Raw genomic sequence first — 13235 nt, 5'->3', positions numbered from 1 at the left:
TTTCAATCAAGGGGGGAAAATGCTACTCTTGATAGGCTCACTTCATGTGCTAATATATTTTCCCAGAAAATATTTTACTATTATAAAAAAACATTATGGTAAAAATATAGAAAATTTGAGAGAGATAAATCATCCACCACTATTAACTCAACAAATATTAAGAATTCCTAAATGTATTTTATTCTCTAATATTTTCCCATTCTTAGCATGCATCATTCATAGATGTTTATAATCATTATAGCAATGCTTAGAAGAGAGACACGCTCTGAAATTTTAGAAATAACTATTTAAGTGAACACAGTGTAAAAACTAAAATACATTATTCTACTATATTTAAGTTCTCATTTGAAATGAAAACCTAAAAAGTCCTCACATCTTTGTTTCTGGCTGCCATTTTTAATACAGTTAATAAAATTGCACAGCATATATATGTCTTAATATAGTAAATGAATAAAAATGGCACCATTACCAGGCCAGGTACATGTAATAGATTTATATGTGGGACTTTTTACATTATTCAGCTATTAATTCATATACAAGTTATTTCTCAAATTGAAAAAAAAAAGTTAATTTTTATATTAAATATGGAATTAGTCTCTCAAATTTCCCTGGATCTAAGGGGAAAACTTTATCTGCTTTCGCGATTTCACTTTTTGTATAAAATTACTTTCTTAGAGCATTTAGAACCTATAGTAAACATTATGTTATTATAAATGCCAATGCTTTGATGAAGGGTCCATGTTTCCAAATCACACAGAGGGAAAACAGGGTAATATACTTAAAACGTTTTTTTTTTTTTCTTTTTTCAGTTTATTAGTAGAGATCACCTTACAGGGTGCCAACTTAATGGTTTCCATTGAAAGTTACTATAAGTAAATATTAAAATTTTAAATATTCAGCGCTGGGTTTTTAACCCAAATGAAAGTTTTAGCAGTACCATGGCAAGTATTTAATGTTTTTCTTTTTCAAATGAACTATAAATAAAGATAGTTACAAAGATTTCAAAACCATTTCCATTTTTATTTGCATTATTCCTTCCACTCATTGCTAACTTTCAACAATAAGGCACCTTAATTCTAAAGGGAATGCTGGTCTTGACTTTTGAGTGTAATCATTTGAGACACTCATGGAGGTCAATGGTACTTAGAATTTTTTATGTCAGGTCACCATTTTAAAATGTTCACACCTAAAATTAATCTACCACTCTAAGAAAAAGACTTAAATGACATTTTTTTTTTATTCCATAGATTTGAGACACTTAATTTGTTCAATATTCTTCTATAATTATCAAGATCCAATAAACTTTTTTTTAATTCTAAAACAAATGCTGAAAAGCCATAGTCCAGTAACATAGAGATAATAATATTAAAGTAATTATTCTTCCTTTCATAAAACATGATTGAATTATCTGGAAAAAATCACAATACGGTACCAGAGTTAGAGTGGGTAAGACCTTGCTCTGTATTTAAGTTCCAGCTTATTAAAGTAATACTTGCTTGTCATTCTGCATAGCCAAGCATATAGGCAGATATAATTTGATAACAAATATTTTATGATGATTGTAACTATAAATATTTCTAATTTTACAAGAATCTAATATTATTCCAAACCTTATAAAATCCACATCCCCAAACCTCCCTTCTTTTTAAATATAATTTTGATTTTTTTAATAAAATATGTAGTTATTCAACTAATTTGAATAAGAAATATTTACATATTTACACTGTATATTGCCTGCATAAAAAGTAAAGTTAAATTGACTAACCTGTTTTCATTATTTTAACTAAAAGTGGACAGTTTATACCTATTACTACATTGCTTGGAGAACAATCAAATGTAATTGAAGCCAAGTAATTCACACTATTTATAGACATTTTTTCAGAATCACCTGCTTTGTATAGATTGTTTTAAGTGCAGTTGTAAAGTTTTGATTTTTAAGAGTTCCTTTGAAGACATCACAGATGTTGGCTTTGCTAATAATGCTGGAAAGCATAGGAGGTTCAAAGTTGCAAAAATGTTTAACACATATAAAAAATAACAATGTGCTTCTCCATTAAACTTGGCTATTTTCAATTGTCAATAAACTATAATGAAAGCCCAAAGTCCATAAATAGTTGTTTCTAGACACTTAAGCTTCTTGAGTTTGCATATGTGTGTGTTTGGGAGGGGGGGATGCAAGTAAATGCACACTGGAAAATGTTACATATTATAGTTTTTGCATCGTTACCATGAATAAAAATTTAGGTCATTTTTCAATATTTTATGCTGCTTAAAATTCTATTCGAATTTCACAGGGTCATGCACACATATACATACACATACAATCTGGATATTACAAGTAAGGATACAGAATTTTGGTTCTGACTTTGCCTTGGATTTGTGTACTACATTTACTTTCAATTATAAACATATAGTAATTATAAACTTTCTAACAAAATATAAGTGGTCTCTACTATTCATGATACAATTTTAAAGTTTCAAGAGTTCAGAAATTAATCTAATTTTTAAAAATATTGAAATATTAAAACTGTGCTACAAGCAATATGAGATATACATGTTAATAACATGTCAAAATTATAGTGTTTTTCTACATTGCTTTAGTTTCCACTGGATCAGGATGCCCTTATAATACTATGATATGAAGTAACTGTAAACATTAATATGGAAGACCAACTGAAATATCACAGGAGAAAGATATCTTGAATCTAAATCTATCTAAAGATCTAACAAATATTAACACAAATAATGAAACTGCCAAATCAAATTTTATTTTTAATGAGTATGCATATATTTAACTGAAAACCATTACCATCTTTCCTTTTAGTTAGTCAAAAAGTTCTTTCAAAATGTCCCAGCATGAATGGAAAACGCTCATCCTAACTCCCCAGTGATTCTACCCTGGGTGATGACTAACTGTATTTCCCACTCAAGATCTCATCTATTAATACTTTATGTAGCTGATGCAGGATTTTGTGCTTGTTTTTCCAGCACGCTAATTAGTTTCAACATATAAATATAAACTTAGTTTGTTATATGGTTATTTCCCACCAAAAGAGGATAGCACTATTAGTTTTCTTAAGAAACTTATCACAATAATTCAAGGGAACCTGTTCTTGAATCCCACTTTCTCTATTTCCCTCTGACCAAAATAATATGTGCCTATACGAAAATTCGGTTTACCCGAAGAAGCGTAGGTGCATTGATTCAGTTCAGGAAACATAAGGAACAGCCCATCATAGGTTTTTCACTGCATGAAGTTAAATGAACAGTAAGAGATTCTGTGAATTGCAAAAATGAACTAACTTGAACTGGGATCTGCTTCCAAAAAAGTTACATTGATATCAAATGCTGAGCGTAAGACATGAACACTATTTTAAAACTGACTTAAAAAAAAAAAATGAAGATGGAAACCTTCATGGTTAACCTCTCAACTCTGTCTTAAGAGAGTTTCACTTACAGTTAGTAAAAACCATTAGAAATGAATGATACTGCTGGTAAGTTTCTAACATACAAACTAATTTGTGATGGAGCATTAAAAGTTCACCCCTGACCTTGAAAAGTAGAAGCTGGATTTTAAGTTTGTGATAGAAGAATGTATCTCAGGCTAACGCTGAAGAACCAGTGATAGCTCAGCTGCAAAGGCACATGAAGTATGCGCCTCAAATTGCCATTTACGTGGGATCTTACCTAAAGCGTTATAAAAAACAAAAACAAAAACAAAAACCAAACACGTTCCAATCCTTCACATTAATATCTGCAGTTACCTTCTAGGACTTGTTAAACCAATCCCGCAAAGGAAGAACACTACGTAAATATTATACTGACCCAATGACACTTTCCAGAAAGCTGGAACGCAGGTTGCGATAGCTACAGAAGAAAATTCACAACTCCCTTAATTGTAAAGTATCTTTTAACAATTTCACAACGTACAGATTGTTAAGGGCCTTAAGGATTTGCCCGAAAAACTTCAGTTCGTCGGGACTGCTACAGTTTACTTGGCAGTCTATGCTTTCAAGCATCTGCGTTTAGTAAAGTCCCCTTTTGCGTGGCTACTCAAGTTATGCCCACGTAGATCAGCGCCTCCGGCGCGCACCCCCGCACACCAGCCTCAAGCACGTAGAGAACCAACATTACCCCGGTTGCTGTGTGTTTCCAAAAACTTGCCTCCCCTAATACTCAGCTGGAGGAGAGCTTACTTTCCACATTGGCAACTCAGAGATTCTATTTAGATTAGCACCACACGAACGCAACTACGATTAAAAAATCGTTTTTTTCCTCAAGAGTTTGATCATGTATTTATTTACCAATCTCTGACACATTCCTTAAAATCATCTGAATTCCTAGATTGTCTTCTTCCCCAAGAAAGGGAAATTTTTACCATTTGGAATAGGGTGCTATTTAAAGAACTCTGAAATCAGAATAATAAAAAAAAAAAAAAACTAAAACTTTTTTTTTCTCATACGTGCTGCCAAGTTCCACTGCAAGTTCCAAATATTGTGCAATAATTTGGAAATCCAGTTAACGATGGGAAAAATCGAGCCACTCGGAGTCGGGAACTTGCAAGGGAAAAGTCAAGGAGCGGCGGCCGCACGCACGCCCAGCGGACGCTGCATCCCAGGGTGCACTCCCCTCCCCACCTCTCAGATGGAAGGTCACGCTTCGCAATCGATTTCACATACTGTCACTTGTCCTTTTTTTCTTAACCCTCTGGTAAACTAGTTGGAACCTTGGAGAGCTTAACGCCGTTGGCTGCAGGGTTGCGCTTGGAGAAACACGTGCCCCCAAGTAACAGGACGAAAGCAGCCCCACCGAATCTGGCGGCGGGGAGCCAGCGAGGGCAAGACGTATACCATATTCCCTGCTTCCTCACAGTAGTGTGAGAATCTTCCCAGTCATCTCCCCGCCCCCTTTCGCCGACAGTGCCCGGCGCGCCCTTACCTGAACTATCGCTTTTCCTTTTGCCGCCACTTCTCTTCTCCGCCTCCGCGGGTGACAGCGCCTGGCGGCCGTAGTCCCCTGGCGCGCACGCAGCCCCGGTCGGGGTGCTGGAACCCAAGCTGGAAGAATTGGAACACAGGACCGGCGGGCTGCTCCCCAGCTCCGGGGGCCCTCCCGAATCCGGCTGGAGGCAGAGGCTGTGACGAGCCGCACTCGGGGGGGAGGACATCTGCGGGAGGTGCCAGTTGGTTTGCAGAGCTTGGTGCTGCTGCTGCTGGTGGTGGTGGTGGTGATGATGGTGGTGATGGTGGTGCCCCCTGTGATGCTGGCTGGCAAACATGCCCTCCTCGTTGGGGTATCCCGCGATTATGCAAGACGAGGAAGAAGTGGAGAGCTCGGGGTAGGACATATGGTCAGATCTTCCATGGAGGGCGAGAGAGGACTGGGAAAACGGGTGCAAGCCTTGCGCCGTGGCGTGAGGGCTGCGCAGGCAGCCAAAGAGCGGGTGTTCCATAGCATGCAAGTCTCAGGTTCCAGGCAGAAGACTTCACGATGGTTCCAAACGCTACCACCCTGTCACTTTTCACTAGAAATCGTGTTTTCCCCCTCCCAAATAAATAGCCGTTTCTGCAGAGCTCGGATAATCCCGGTCCTGAGCCCTAGCGGCCAGACTCCTTTACATATAAACACTCGGACCTGGAGAAGCTTCCCTTCGAGCTACTCAGATGTCAAGAGTAGGAGAGGTTGAAGCCAAAAGAAGGTGGTCCCAGAGAACTGCTTTCAGGGGGAAACGGCTCTGAGAGGTTATAAATAGAGTGTAATGTGAGCTGGGGGCTGGCTTAGGAGCCCGGCGCTGACCACATGCAAACTCCCTCCAAAACTCCCGCTCAGTCTGCGCCACGCGCTCCCTGTTCCACTTCCTATCTCCCGCTGGACGCACACAGTGCGTCCACGCCCGCCCGCCCTTGCCAGCCGCCAAGGCTGCAAGCGGCGCGCCTGGCGCCTAAACCCGAGCCCGGGCGTACAGCTGTTCTCCCCTCCCGGGCCCGGCGGCCAAGGTGCTCCGCGGCGCACGTCACCCTAACTCTGCACTCAGTGTCCGGCCCTCTCCCTTCTCTTGAGAAAGATGTCTTGTCAGTGCCACTTGGGCACTGGCACCTGCAGGATTGCTAGGGGTACGGCTAGCTCTTGAGGAGCACGAAAGGGGAAGTAGGGTTAAGGAAAAAGATCAGAGCTAGCCTGGCGCGCGCTCAGAAGTGTCTCAAACTCTACATCAACGCGTGCCCTGGGCGCAGCGGCGCGCCTAGCTTTTCGCAGCTGTCGTCCCTGGGTGGGTTGTTAATGGGCTCGTATCTGGCGCCCGAGGTTTCTGGGAAATTCTTCTCGGCAGAAAAGCGCTATTCACAGCGCGAAAAGAGAGAAACCTGGTGGGTTAGGTGAAAACCGAGGAGCGGCGAGAGTTGCAGTTATCTAGAGACGCGGGCATCCTCACCTGCGGTGCCAGGTGGGGTCTTTCTTCCTGGGCTTTCCGAATATGTCCTCCTTGCTTTGCACAATGTCCTTCGCCCTGCTTTCCTGGTCCGAGTCAATCTCCTAGCCATTTGTCCACCCAAAACTTCGGCCAGGAAAATCCGAAGTGATACCGTCCTGGTAACATGTGATGTGTATAGGGCACGCACATTTTCAGTCTTTCCCCTCAGGAGCCAGCCCAGGTCTCCTCACCTCCCTCCAGAAATTCACCCTCTTCCCCTCAAAACTAAATCAGCTAATGGTACAGCTTCTACCCCCGCAAACCGCCATGGTTCCACTTACTGGGACATTTTATGCTTTGATATCCACCAAAGCTCACTAAACCTGGGTGCTGCTTCAGGTCTCCCAGGTTACAATCTTGCATCATACAAAATGAGTTAGAAAACTTGCCCCCAGTTAATTAGTATGAGCGACGGCTGGTCTTTAATACTGCCACTTGCTTGAGGGGTGACACTGTCTGCTGGGGGCAGAGTCGTTTACACAAAGCAAGCAAGCAAGCCGCACTTAATGAGCTACAGGAACAGTCAAGTCCTGCCTGGGACTTGTGGCATCAGAAGATCCGCGCGCACCTATACTGCCCAGGACCCTCAAGATGCCACCAGCAGTGTAACCCCGTTATTTTCATTGTCTCAGGTGTCCTGAGGATGGCTACTAGGTCTTTGAAGTTGTTAATGGGATTAATGAGGACAGCAAACCAAGCCAGCCATCTGGTTTGGATTAGGAAAAAGTATTGATGAATCTTTGAGAAGTGTCCCCAAGGCAGAACCTTTCCCTCCACCGGTCCCTCAGGTTTCAGCCTACCTCTCTTGTCTTTTAAGCCCTACTGCAGAATAGTGGCCTCTCAATAAACCTTTACATCCGTGTGAAAGTTCGAATTGTTTTCCATTGCTTAGAGGTGGGATGTGGTGGGGGTGATCAGGAATTCTGAGATTTGTAAGCGCTGCTTTCTTTAACGGAAATTGAGCCCTATTTTGAGGGAAATTAGTTTTGCAGACTTCGTTAAAAAAAAAAAAAAAAAAGCTAAAACTTTTGTTCACCAGCTGCTCAGCTTTTCAGTCTGGGTTTGAGCTGGAACCTGCTGCAAGCGTTTGACGGTAAGACTTTCTTTGCCGATACATTTTGGGAATCTAATATTGTTTTAGACTTCGAAAGGGGGTGTTCTTCAGGTTGCACGTTTCTAAGGGGTTTAAGCACTCCCAGGATGGCGTCCAGGGCTTAGATCTTAAGAATGTTTCTTCCTGCCACTCCCCACGCCCTTGGCTCTTTAAGGATAAAAAAAAAAGGAGGGGGTATATTCTTCTAATATGGTCTGAATATTTTTTGAATTTTCATTGTGTTTATGGTTTCAATATGTGCTCTGATATTAAAAGTTGAAGTACAAAGAGCAACACTAAAGTTCCCAAACTTGAGTAGCTCCTCTATAGGGATTATGGGTGAATGCATTAAAGGCTTTATCCAAGGAGAAATTTAGGCAACCATCTCCATAAACAGTAACCAGAAATATTTACGTAATATAATGGTGTCTACTAAAAGCATTATGGAAAATGTCAGACAAGGCGGACTAAATAAAGATACACTGGATCTACACAGATCAACAAAAAAACATCCATAAAGGTCCCCTTTTGGTTTCCATTACAGTGGTTTAGAGGGAGCAAAGCAATTGAGAAATGAATGGGTTTGAATTTAACCAGTGTGCTTCAGGTAACTAGTAAGTAGCAAACACAAACTTTTCATCTCCAGGAGCTGCCAATTCTCCTTGAACCTGTCCAGTGATTGTGCTGGTTTTTTCTCACTTACTGTGTCAGATGTTAACAACATGCCCAGAAATTTCTCTACAACCTGCCTCAGTCAGTCAGCCTCTGGAACTGTGGGGCTAGAAGACTCGGAAAGAAAAGTTAGAAAAGATTAGAAAAAGGAGTCTCTTTGAAAAGCACACAATTAAAACAAAGCTAGCAGGAAAGGTCTTTTTAATTGGAGACCCAAAACACAGTATCAGTAAAAATGATGAAGTCTAGATTTCCAACAGAAAACATAATATAAGAAACATGTCACTTGAAAAAGTGTGGCTCAAAGAAGAAAGAAAGAAGGTCTTGATGCAGTCCAGTATTAAATATTACATTTTTTATTTTCTCGGAATTTCCAAATATATATTAATTATTCCATAAAGTGTTTTTTTTTTCAAAATTTTCACTTCCTAGAACATTTGGAATAAGAAAAAATATTGATTTTTATTTTCTAAGCCACAGGAAAAAAATTTAAATGTCCTAACAACAGGAAAGATTCCTAACATTCCCTATAACAACTACTTCAGTGTCCACATCTATATCCCAATACTGAAAGATGACTTTTTACATTTAATGGCTAATTATATTATGAAGAATGGTAAAAATTACAAAATGTATTATAGAATTTTTGTAGCTTTCATTTTAAACTATAAATAGTCTGGTGTTTATCCTGTATTTACAATATATTTGAATTTTCCTGAAAAATATTCTATTAATACCAGTATTTCATGCAAAGTTTTAATATCAAGCAGTGCATTATAACAAGAGCTTGAATATATGAATAATGTAAGCTGCTAGTCTTTTCCAGAAAAAGTAATCAAAACTATTTAAGCATGTGCTAGGCTCTTTAAATTTGACAAATATGTACATGTATTATTCCTTTTGCTTAACAAAACAATATTCAATAGTAAAGGCAGATTTTTTTTTAATTAAGATATTTTATTTCAAAGAGACTAGAACTTAAATTAAGCAACCTGAAAAGTTTGTTTAAATTTTAAGAATCATGATGCTTCTTTTAAGAGTTGCCATTCTTCTGCACATTTGTGTCATGAGGTATGATGGGAAAAATATTTAAAATTAAGCATAATCTTTAGCTAAAGATATTATAAACTTTGTCTTGCATTTTATCTGCCAGACAAATTTACTTCGGTAGCATATAGCCATGATATACGAATTTATGTATGGAAAATTAAATCACAATGGAATTTGTCTATGAAACTTGTGCTGTACATAAAAATATCTTTTCTACTATATTTCTCCAAGAAATGAACAATTCTGTCCTTCAGTTCATTCTTCTGAAGTAAAAAAATTTTTAAATATATTAAAATATGCTAAATACTCAATGGTAATTTATGTGATTTATGATGCACTCCATATTTAAGAACTAAGGAACTGCCCTTCTCCAGGAATTATGCAATGTAGTATTTCAGGAACAATTTTGCTATGGCTAATGCATATTATTAGGTGATTCAGTATACCTTTACTGATTTTTAAAATAAGTTGCTATTTTTACATAACACTGGTTGGTGCTTTCACGATAAATTTGTTATGTTTCTATATTACTAAATGAATACTTAACCCTTAATTTCAAAAAAGTGTGAAATAATACCCAATATACTTTGTTTTCCTAATTTCTGTCTTCTTCCTACATTTAGTTTTCTTTCTTTCATAAATTGGTGGTTTTCTTCATTTCAAGTATCATCTAGTAAATAATGTTCAGAACACTATCATGAAATACAGATTATGAGTGATAATTTTAAATTTATAAGATTTAATTAAAAATTAAAAATATTTGCAATCTTTCATTATTCCAGTTCCCTTCCACATACATTTTATGACATTTTAATCATCCTTTGGTGTGTATGTAAGGAGTGTCAAAATGAAGAGACACCGACCACCTCTCAAATTTCAAAAACGTCTAAATGAACTTCCTTTTGTCCACCTGTTTTAAATCCAGAATTATTCAACAGTTTTCTTATAATGCACATGGGAGATAATTACATTCAGTTCCTACATTTTCATTTGCATTCACCTTGTATGTTATTTTTGTTGATAAATGTATCTCACGTTGGCTCCCTTATATACCTAGCTGTAAGAAGTATAGGCATACTAATGCAAGACAGTTCCATAATGAAATGCTGTATATTGCATTATATATTCTATACCATCAAACTCATAAGCATTAAGTTTCTATCCACAATTTAAGGGAAATAAACCATTTATTTCTCCCATGTCATAAAAAGCAACATTATACTTTTAAGTGGACTGAATTTAGAGCAAGTTCATAAATCTCGGAGAAAAAAATCATTCGAAACTAAACACGGGAATTATAGGTAAAACCTTAGTCTTCTGTTTTAAATTTTCCAACTTGAAGAGTTTAACATGACTAATGTAATTCTGGCACAATGGTAAGTTATTCTTCTGTGTTTTTATTTTTCATGCTTCATCAATTTGTAGCATGTTTTATTCTTAAAGTGGTTCTTTCATTTTGAGCTTGAATCACTAAAACTCTGTGTTTTAGCTGTGTTGGTATGGCTCTCCCAAAATATTTAATTGCACACTCTAGTTTTATATGATTCCAACTCAGCAAAGAAACACCAGCTGCCTTTGATATCAACACTTTTGTGTGTAGGAATAAAAAAATGTGTATCTGTGTACTATACAAAATAGTTTAGTTAAAGCAAAACACATGAGGTATTATAAAATATTTTGAAGAGTTAGTATTAGTACCTTGATAAGCTCAGATGTGTAAAAGATTTTAAGAATATAGAGTATTTTTACACAAGGTAATAGCCATATGAAAATGGATCAAAACAAGAATGCAAATGATTAAATGACAACTATTTGCTTCTGTCTCACTTGTAAGGAATTAGAAAGATGACAGGAGCACAAAATAGGCCAAGGGAAAACCAGAAGAAGGTGTTTAGCAGGTGAAAAGACAGAAAAATAAGATAATCTTAAATATATGAAAAATAATTATATATTTGATAATACAAATATGTAATTCATAAGCCACATACATTTACAATAATGGTAAAAAGGTCCCAGGTGCATGTTTTAGTTTAATTGGAATTTTAAAAAAGTAATCAGAAAGGTTTATGTTTAAACATATGCATGGCATTTATATTTTTGATAAAAGAGATACTTAACAAAATACTGTGCTGAGAAACAGTTTCAAGTAATCAGGTACATATAATGTAAAACTTAGGTACAGAGGGGGCCAATGCCCAGACATGTGCAAGCTACTGAGTATCTGAAATTCTGAGTAATTGGTGCTTTCTTGACTTACAAATCTGTAACCTGAAACTCATTGTAGTCAATTGTTTTTCTAAATTTTATTTATTTTTAGAGAATGATTTCTGCTAAGTTGGGGTAACAGTATATGGGAAGGGAATAAACTGGTTTTCAAAAGCTTTCAGTGGCTGAGAAAAAAGAAAAACAAGAAACCTACTGGGCCAACTGCATCTTAGAGCACTTCAAAGTACAAGGGATTCCAACAGAATCAAACACTAACCAGAACCCTGAAGGAGTATCAGTTCTGAGCCCAGGGCCCAGCATAAGGCAATTACTCATACCATCAGCTAACACTCATTTCCACCAAGTACGGAGACCTGCGATCAAAGTGAAGTTTTCTCTACATTAGGTGAGAACACATAAATATGAGATGAAACTTCTTCAACACAGAATAACACAGAAAAGTCTTTCCCCCTATTTGGCTTATTCATTTTGCATGACCCTTGCCTAATGACTTGAGTGGCAGGAACCACCTTGTTCCAACTCCATGTTTCTAATGACTAATTCTTGAGGCATAAATAATGAACAGGGAAAGAGGGATGTGACTAAAATGGTCAAAACAATGTTAGAATACTTTATGATAAAATACAGTAAAACTTACTACTGATCTTGAAAGTAGACTACATGGTAATGGGAAACCTGAGAGTTTCTTCCTCTAATCTAGAGCAACTGTAGTGATATGTTGCACAAATGCAACAGCATTTCTGCAAATAACTTATTAAGGATGATTATATGTGCTGGCGACAGTGAAGTTAGTGTTCCTATGGAGACATAATCAAAGTCAATTTAAATAAATTTCACCCATAATCAAATACAGTAAAACCTCTACTTACCACAAACAACTTTAATATTTCCCTGATATGTTAAATACAGAGAGATAAAAATGGCACAATTATGACTTTCCAGGATAATTCCTACATTTTGTTTCATGACAGCTCTCATTTGTGGACCAGTATTACCTGTCAATCAATAGCTAATGAAATGCCTTGATTATTCCAAGTTTTGTTCTTAGTCAAATCTTATATCCTATTTTGTTCAGTTAAAAATATGATTTGATCAGGGTAAAAATCAGAAGCCCTTTGGATTTTTAAGATCAGATTTTCCAAAGTATATGGCATATCCTCATCTGACAGACTTTGCCAAGGCAGATGCCCAGGTGGCAACACTTAGAATTGTTTTTTCAGGTCCAAAAATAAACACATAATTAGAAAATGCTGTAAAAATCTCCACTCTTGTATGTGTGGTGACAAAGTTGAAAGTACCTTTAAAAAAGACAAGAAGAAGCACACAGAAGCTAGTAAATGTTACACTCTATAAATCTGAATTAGCTGTTGGTGTTCTTCTTTCTGTAATAATATTAAAGACTTGCCAATCCATGTGTATTTCTTCCTGTAGACTCATTTTTTTTTTTTTAATAGCAGATGCCATTACCATCTGGTATTTGTGACCAAATGTAACACAGATATGATTAAAACAAAAAAGTGGGTAAGATTCCTTGCACTGTACTGGCAATTCCACTGTTCAAAAATTACTAAATCCGACTTCAGATTAACAAGGCCCATGTCAGTCTCTTTGTAAACAGCATCACTGCAAACTCAGTTGCTCAAATCAGAAGTAAGATCCCACCCACAACAAGCCCTTCCCTTCTTACGCCTCCCAATTATGCAATCTATCCTCAAGTAGAATAGT

General features: G+C 37.2%; 1 protein-coding gene and 1 long non-coding RNA gene across 2 annotated transcripts in view; one reads left to right on the top strand and one right to left on the bottom strand.

The window, feature by feature from the left end:
* MEOX2 (mesenchyme homeobox 2) overlaps positions 1 to 5947 on the bottom strand; it is a 67020-nt gene extending 61073 nt beyond the window's left edge. Inside the window, exon 1 of the mRNA XM_025929904.2 lies at positions 4939 to 5947. Within this exon, the coding sequence (XP_025785689.1) occupies positions 4939 to 5452 (514 nt within the window). The 5' untranslated portion in view covers positions 5453 to 5947. The remainder of the gene's footprint in view (positions 1 to 4938) is intronic.
* A 1513-nt stretch (positions 5948 to 7460) lies between these two features.
* LOC147583231 (uncharacterized) overlaps positions 7461 to 13235 on the top strand; it is a 41817-nt gene continuing 36042 nt past the window's right edge. The window contains exon 1 of the long non-coding RNA XR_015246526.1: positions 7461 to 7562. This is a non-coding gene — a long non-coding RNA (uncharacterized LOC147583231). The remainder of the gene's footprint in view (positions 7563 to 13235) is intronic.

The sequence above is a fragment of the Puma concolor genome, chromosome A2 (genome assembly GCF_028749965.1).
Source record: "Puma concolor isolate L17-30 chromosome A2, mPumCon1.1.hap2, whole genome shotgun sequence".
Lineage (NCBI taxonomy): Eukaryota > Metazoa > Chordata > Mammalia > Carnivora > Felidae > Puma > Puma concolor.
The sequence above is the reverse complement of the archived record's forward strand: the minus strand, read 5'-3'. Positions and strand labels throughout refer to the sequence as shown.